General features: G+C 33.9%; 1 protein-coding gene across 1 annotated transcript; it reads right to left on the reverse strand.

Moving 5' to 3' along the window:
- Positions 1–1,545: 1,545 nt before the first annotated feature.
- On the reverse strand, positions 1,546–8,572 carry LOC145608298 (pentatricopeptide repeat-containing protein At3g59040-like). Its single transcript, XM_081663915.1, has 7 exons — positions 8,259–8,572; positions 6,712–7,024; positions 5,867–6,157; positions 5,011–5,259; positions 4,161–4,285; positions 2,810–2,908; positions 1,546–2,321 (listed from the first exon to the last, which is right to left on the reverse strand). The coding sequence occupies exons 1-7, from the start codon at positions 8,381–8,383 to the stop codon at positions 1,751–1,753; spliced, it is 1,773 nt and encodes a 590-aa protein (XP_081520041.1). The 5' UTR covers positions 8,384–8,572; the 3' UTR covers positions 1,546–1,750.
- Between the last annotated feature and the right edge of the window lie 288 nt (positions 8,573–8,860).

Raw genomic sequence — 8,860 nt, forward strand, 5'->3', positions numbered from 1 at the left:
GAATTGATTAGTGATGTCTTTTAGGGACACGATATCTTATTACATGCGAATTGATTAAAGATGGTTATTGAGTGTGAGAAAATTAAGTTTATTAGATGCCGGTATTATTGCTAAATTTTTGTAATTATAAAAGTAGGATTGATATTACTCCCTCCGTTTCACAATGATGTTCCTGTTTTGAATCTTTGACTTTTTTAAGAAAGAGAGAATCTTCTGAATTTCTCTTAATCTATAAGAGCAAATATAGTCATGTGGGAGCTAGTTTGATTCGTCTTGGTGAGTTGATTATTAATATCTAACTTTTATAATTTTTGCTAGTGTGAGATTAAAGATATTTGCGGTCAAAGATGGGTAAAATTTTGCATCGATTTGCGAAACAGGAACATCATTATGAAACGGAGGGAGTATTATCTAAGCATGAGGTTTAAAATTGGGTGTTAATTGAAAATTGCCAGTTCATCTCCTTTTTGATTGAATTATTTCTTAGACTTAATTGTGAAATTATGTAATCTCTATTATTAGAGGAAATCAACATATTATGGTAACTTATCAAAAGTGATAATGGATAAATTAATGTTATGATTTACCAAATCAAAATGATTTGTTGAAATTCATGTAATCTCTAATGTTAGAAAGAATCAACAGGTTATGAGAATTGATCAAATCTGATAGGAGCAATAATTTGCCAATTGATATGGAAATGGATCACAATCAATTATAAGATAAAGGATAGATACCTCACTTATTAATTTTTTTTATAAAAAAAATTTTAATCTATCCAAGAATAATCCGTAGTTATGAATTATGATTGGTCAATAAGACTCATTACGGAGTACAAATTTTTAAAGTTAAAAACATATTTTTAGGAAATACAACAATTTTAATTAATGAAGATTAGTAGCAAGAAAACAATTTTTAATAACTTTATATGATGAAATATAATATTTTCACACTGAGGACGAATGGTAAGTCGAGATATAATAACAAATTTTGACATTTTAGATTATTACTTAAGCTAGCTAGCATCTACAAGTAAAGTCAAACATTAAATAATTATGCGTACTTCGTAGAATATAGAGTAAGTAGTCATCTGGTTGACCAAATGAATTACCATCTTCTTGAATACTGGTATATGTTTGTCCATGAATTTTCATTTCCTATAAAATTCACCAATTTGCTTAATTGGTCATAACTCATAACAAAGGTTAACTTTCATGGAAAATACCACTTAACTAAGTTGTTTAGGTAAATAAACTCTTCCATTTGGATAGTGAGACCTTACAGAAAGTACATGTTCTTATGTTTTAGACTTCAGTCAAACAACTTCATTGTTCAATTTTCTATGCTTTCATCAACCAAATACACACGGAGTATTATAATTATTTCCAAATATTTTAAGTTTTTGCGATGTTTACTATAGTTAAAGATATTAATAGTCAAATGACTCGAACTCATGCATTGGCAAGTGTATTAAGTTAAAATGATGCATCCACTAAGAAACGGAGTACATAAGGTTCCCAATTTGTAACTAATTAACTAGGAAAATGGAAATAATTACTCCGTACTATAATTATATTGCTATGTGTAACAATTCTTTCACTATCTGAATACATTCCTTGAAATGGTTCCTTCTAAACCAATCTAAAATATGGGTTGGAAATATACAAACAAAATTGTTGACACTGATTTATATGTTGTCACATACAGTTGGGACCTGTGTTAATAACTACAGCATCAGCATGCCTCAATGTCATGAACTTCTGTTAGCTATCAACTCATCCTGTATTTCAGAAGATTCAGAGTTAATATTCACTTCTGTTTCGTCATCAGAATAGTCGTCATCAGACTCATCACTGACTTCATTTATATCGTCACTGTTGTAATTAGAGAGCCGGGGGGTTTTATAGCTTGCATTACTGCCCACAAGTTGATTAGCTTCCTCTTGTTCTTCTTCTGTTTTAGCCAGTGACAGGAGGATGTTCTTTGCCTTTTGATCAGGAGGACATCCACAATTGTCCATCTCCTTATACCAATGCACAGCACTTGCAAAATCTTTATTCTTTCCATAAGCGTCCATTATTGTGGTAAAAATTGTTTGGTTTGCTTTGATCCCATGTGTTATCATATCTTCATATGTTTCCATCATCTTCTCAAGATTATTTACTTTAGCATAGCCTTTCAGCAATGTCCCATAAGTCACGACGTTGGGCTCAAGTTTATCAACTCTCAGTCTCTTAAAAAATTTCTCAGCGCCATCCATGTCAGAGGCGTTTATATATGCTGAAAGCATACTTGTATAGGAGCATAGATCAGGTGTAAACCTGTAGTCATATGACAGAAAGTGGACACACAACTTTGTTAGTAGCTGCAACATGTAAATTATACTAACTAAAGGGCAAACAGAAGATGCACCATATTAACAACAAATCCATGCACAACTCACTGTTAATATGAGCTAAAACTGAAGAGGCATATGAATGTGTAATCCAGGTACATATAGCTGAACCAGAACGTAGTACATATGCAAAAGTGTTTCAAGAACTCGATGCTTTACAAACAATGATTTTTTCCTTTTTCTTTTTTTTTATTTATTTTTTTTTTATTTTTATTTTTTTAATTTTTATTTTTTTTGGTGGACATAGTGCTCTACTATTTTGAAGCTTATAAAATATAATACGGGGCAATGGGCATAAAGGTAACGCTTCTGTGTGCATGAAGGCAAAACAAAACCACAAAATCCAATCTAATAGCCGAAAAGATATGATAGCATAATCAGATATGGGTTTCCAAAATCAGAAATTGAACCAACCTATCTCGCCTCATGCACTTAAAGACATTACGAGCTTGCTCCACCATCCCAGAGATAGCAAAAGCATCAAGCAATATGTTGTAAGCTTTATGAGTCGGCCTGGGAAAAGAAGAAAAAAAAAAGGCAGCAGGAGAATGTGTTATAAAACAGAAAGACTGGCATTCAGCATCAATGAACAGAACAAAAAAAATATTGATTTTTATTTATTCTAGAACTCCAGTGTCTCGGATTCCACCTAGATATCTTCCCTTTTTAACGGCATTCTTTACATTTATAAGTTTTCAGCTTACTTTCCCTTTACAACTTTTATCACTAGCAGAGTTACATGATCCATCTTTAAATTCTGGTATCGCTTGATTTAGATTATTCCTGTAGGCACTATGAAAGACAAGTAATATCAAAGAACCACTTGGAGCTCATTAGACCATCCACTTATGGTCAGATAAAGCTCTGCATGGCAATATGCACCTCCTCAAAGTTATGTGGAACCTCTTATTGCAGTAATATTGCGCCACTGGGCATGAAGAAGCCATTTTAGCACTTTTTCATTTTTTTTTTTTAAAAAAATTTAACTACTTCTAGCCTAATTTTGAGGAGAAAAAGCATAGTTACAGTTACAGGCTCTTGTCCATGTGCTTAGACTTTCCAATTTGAACTATTGTCACAAGTTAGAACTAATTTTGCTAATGTTAGTCAATTTTCACGGGAATATATGAGAAAGCGTCCAGGATTCCCAGGTAGACATTGTACACAGAGAGAGAGAGAAGGTGCAATTTAGGGCCTGTTTCGATTTACTGAAGACAACTGAACTGATCTGATTGGGGCTGAATTAAACTGAACTGATTGGGGCTGAAATGAACTGAGCTGAAATGAATTGATTATGAGAGAAGGCAATTAGGAAGGGTACTGAACTCAACTGATTGGAGCTGAGTTGAGCTGAACTGAACATAAATTAAGCTGAACAGAACAAGCCCTTAATGAATTGAAAAGTAAGATATGGTTGTGAATCTGAGGTTGATGCTCGATTTGTTAGACTAATAGCTCAACCAAATTGTTAGTATAAACAATGGAAAATGGATCCCTTCCTCTCCCCAAACTACCCTGCAAAGTCCAAATCCTTCATTCCAAGGAACCCTAAAATCAGACTACACTTCAAGTGACAAAGAATATATTAAATCCCACTGAATATGGATACCTCCCCTTCCTTCCCCAACCTTTCATCTAAATAAGGAAACTTGTTCTTCTTCCTATCCCTTTCCTCCCTTCCTCTCTATATCCTGATTATCCTCTTATCCAAACAAAGATTAAATTCGCTGACAGAAGCCAAAAGATAATTTCATTGTCATAATACCTGACACCAGCATCCAGCATTTCCTCAAAAACAGCTAAAGCTTCCTCCTCACGTCTAGCTTTCCCATAGGCATGGATGAGTAAAGCATAGCTAACAACATCAGGTCTGAGACCTGCCTTTTGCATCTATATACCACCAAATAAATTTAAAATTATCATTTAACGAAAAGTAAGAAACACCATTGTTAAAATAAAAAAAATAAATAAATAAATAAAATTAAATAAAAAATAAGAATAAAATAAAATAAAATAAACAACTAAAGCAAAATCCTGCTGGGAAAAAATGTGGGACATACATCAGATAAATCTACTTCTCAATTTTTATCATGCAAGTATTGTCTTCAGTTCTATTTAAGCCAAATGATGATACGGATTCTTCAAAAGAATTCTCTTTACCAAATAAAACTGAAAACCTCACTTTTAAAAATATTTATTTGAAAAATCTCTTTAGTGCTTATAATATTTTGATTTTTGACGCATTGCCACCTAAGGCATACTTGTATATGTTGATAAGTCGCCATCAAAGACCCGGGTATAATCATCAACTACAAACACAAGAGGAACAGGAAGAAAAAAGAAAAGTGGGGTAACCCCATCATCCAAAGGGGCCAAGACCATGTCATATGATATTCTGCCCCATTTCCCTCTAGTTATCCTATATTATTAGACATAATCCAATATGATGCACGCACTAGGTTAGATAACAGGGAAGCAAAGGACACAAAACAATAAGAATGTATCTGACAGACTGACACATGCACAGCAAATAACTTGAAGACTGAGAAGAATGCAAAACATGAACACAATCTACTTAGTAACAAACACTATGATGACTAGTTCTTCAACTTTACCTGGTCATAAATACGGGAAACTTCCTTATAGTTGGTTTCAAATGACATAAGACTATTGAATGTAACTGTGGATCGTTGAATCCCCCGTTCAGCCATCAGACAGAAGAGTTTATAGGCCTTTTCATAGCTTCCAGCCTTCTTATGCATGTAAATCATCATATGGAACATCTTCTGATCTGGTTTCAAAGGAGATTTCTCATCACTTGTCAAATTTTCAAAAATTTGTTCAGCTTCCTCGAACTTGTTTCCCTGTATACATAAATATGAACAGGAACATGAACGGTTATAGATCTACAGATACACTAAAAATCTTCATCAAGCACCAGAAACACTATAATATAATACTACCTCCGTTTCATATTTTTTGCAACTTTTGCCAAAAATGGATGCTACACATTATTTGCAACTAACCTTTTCTTTCCTTTTTAGGTTGTCATTTCTCTCTTTCTCTCTCCTCATCACATGCATTCTTAATTTTCTCTCTCTATCTTACACTCACAAACAAATTTTGCCTAAGAGTCCGTGCACTCTTCAAAGTTGCAAAAAATGTGAAACGGAGGTAGTACAAAATACCAAGCAGTATGCAAACAAGCTCCTCTTTTGATCCTATTATTTCTCTAAACTAACCAAAGAAATAAAATTGACGGTAAGCCTAAAATGACTTGATATGATGGGAAGACTGCACAAGCATAGTCTTCCATTTGAGAACCATTTGGCATAGCTTTGCATGCTAATCTAATTCTACATCGATCATATACTGCAGTGTTATCTTTATCAAATCAAGACACAACAGATCACGCAATAAGCCAACAGGCAGGGATACACAAAGATGCATTACTTTAGAAGCATGCATTACCTCAACAAATATCTTGAGGATTATTTGATATGTCAAAGCAGAGGGTTCGGGACCTGAAGTCTGCATTCTCCGAAATACAGACTCGGCTTTACTGTATTGGCCTCCTTTTCCATATGCTTCCATAAGAGCAGTGTAGGATACCACATTTGGAGTGTATCCCTTCTTATTCATGAAGCTAAATATGTTCTCAGCTTTTACAAAGTCCCCTTGCTTCCCATAAGCCGTGATAAGCATCACAAAGTCCATCTCATTGAAGTCCCACCACTGCTGAGTCCTTAGCCATTCAAGAATCTTGAAAACAGAAGGGATACTAAATTGTAAGTCGCAACATAACGCACATTTACTTTTAAAGCATATAAAGTTAAGATTTTACAAAGCAAGCAATTTTGACAGAGAAAACGAAGGATTATAAGCTTTTAACCAAATAAAGAAGACTCCCCTCCTCCTCCTCCTCCCCCCCCCCCCCCCCCAATGTGCACGCGCACACACACCACCCACACACACAGTAAGACAAAGCTCTATTGGTATACCCTAACTTTAGGTTACCATGTGGACATAAAATGTCTACGAGAGTTTGAATGCTTCAAACGAGAGTTCATTTTCATTTGAAGTACATAACTTATTCAGGATGTTCACTGAAGTCCACAATTTTTAATCACTCTCTAGTTAGCAAGTTATGATAGAACCTTTTAATTCTCAAGCACTATTCACTATATTATCTCTTAGATCTCAATTTTACTGGTGAAGATAAAAACAAAGTTCAGGTCATTGTAGTATAATTTAGTATTTCCAACTGAACTTCTGGCAAAAGGCCAGGTGAATAAGAACACAGGAGGATAAATCACCTCACTAACAAGATTCCATTTCTTTAACTGCTTCAATCTAACCAAAGTCCCAAGTACAAGATCTTTAGGAAGAGAATCATTGGAAGCCTTTCGACTTCTCAAAACAGGAACTGCAGTACCAGTTTCATCAATTTCCAGCATCAATTTCCTCCAGTTTTTTTGATCTGCTTCATGGGCTGCATCTTTGAATAATTCTATTTTTTTCCTCTTTTGCATGAACTTTCTTGGTGACAACATACCAAAACAAACAACCTCCAGTCTTCTATGGTTATTAAAGTTGATATAACACAAGTTTGAAAGTGCCATCTGTCTTCTGAAGCAGAAACATCAAAAGCACGAAGATGTCAAGTATTGCAATCCCCCAACACACCACACAAAGCAAGAACAACAAATTAAGAAGAAATACAATTATAAAGAGTAAATGTAACAGCCACTAATATACATTTTTCATTTTATTTATACCTTTTCCATTATCTTTTACTTGCAACACACTACTCCCTCACCGATAAGAGAAAAGGGTAAGATTATTGATTAAACTTATTTTACATAATTTTTCTGTTTACCTTCTCTAATTACTTTCTTAGGGTGTGTTCTATGCACCTGATTTTTACTTATCTACACTTACCTAAACTAAATAGACCTTTTTATAATTTATTTTAGTTGTAATTTTTTTTTTTTTGACGGGTATTTTAGTTGTAATTTGAACTTGGGTTACCTTATCATTTCTTGAACTTATATAATGAAGTTATTAGACTTGAAATAAATGAATATAAGATGAATAGAATAAACCCTTACACAAGATGCTAATGAGGTGTGTTGCAAGTACAAAAAAAACTAGACGATATATATTTTTACCCTTCTCCATTATATATGGAGATGAAAATAAATTAAACGAGTACCCTCCCCAAAAAGCATCAAAGGAAATCAACCGAATAACTCCTCTTCAACACCAATAATAAGTTTTGTGCTGTATTGTGGACTCCATTGCAATCCAGGCATTACTTCAACTCATACATAACAAACCCCAGACAGGGATGTACAATTGCACATCCAGGTCCTTCAGTATACTAGTCATTAATCATTTTTGTGCCTACATGTTCTTCTACTACACCACTATATCATCTTACCATACCTTCACGGTACCGGAACGAAGATATGAATTTCATTTTTCGCCCACCAGCTACCTCTACAGCAACAACTAACAGCTATTACAACAACTAGTATCACCAAGCAGACCCTTTAACTGAAGTTTATGCCACTCCTCAATTTCTCACTCTTATCCAACTATCCTAATCATGAAAACCTTGTCTGACTACACTTTGTTTAATTGTAAGTTCATAATGTCACTAATATACATATAATAAAAATAAATAAATAAGCATAACCCACAAAAATTATGCACAATTAACATAAAATTCACCTCCTACATTTGTTCTCTATCATCAAATAAGTTCACTAGTAGCAGTTTAACAATAAAATACTTTAAAGCAAGCAAAAATTTGGGAAATTCAGCAAAAAAAAAAATAGGAAATTAAAATTAAACTTACTGGGAAGTGGGTGTAGCCGGAAAAGCTTGAGAAGCGGCAGCATCGGAAAGAGGAGGAGGACGCGCGTGAGAAAGAAACGACGGCGCGTGAGTATGGATTAGGTGGCGCGTTGGCATTCCCGTCATGTAGCTGAAATGGGGGTGATTATGTTTAGAAGTGCAAGCAGTGTTTGGAAGGAAGAACAAGAAGAAGAAGAGAGATAGTGTTGTTGGGTACTTGGGTAGTTGTTAAAGTGTTAAAGATATCTTCTTTTTTATTGTTTTCTGGTTTTTTCAAATGGGGTTTTATGGATTAATCATTTAATTGTTTTTTCTGTGTTATTTAGAGCTGAAGCTTTTGGGTGTACTTGGGAGATAAAGTTAAATTATGAACTACGGATTATGTTAAAAAAAAAAAAAAAAAAAAAATTATGAACTACAAAATTAGTTCAAGGTGGTGTCTTGTGAGATTTGATTCACAACATGTAGCTAGGATAAATGTGGAATAAATAATATGTCTCACATTCTTTGAAAATAAGTTGGATTATTGTATTAGATTTTTTTGAAAATTATGTTAAATCCGTTAGTATAAGCTGCACCTAATTTTAATTTTTACTCATTTAA

Source organism: Chenopodium album, chromosome 23 (assembly GCF_948465745.1).
Source record: "Chenopodium album chromosome 23, dcCheAlbu1.1, whole genome shotgun sequence".
NCBI lineage: Eukaryota > Viridiplantae > Streptophyta > Magnoliopsida > Caryophyllales > Amaranthaceae > Chenopodium > Chenopodium album.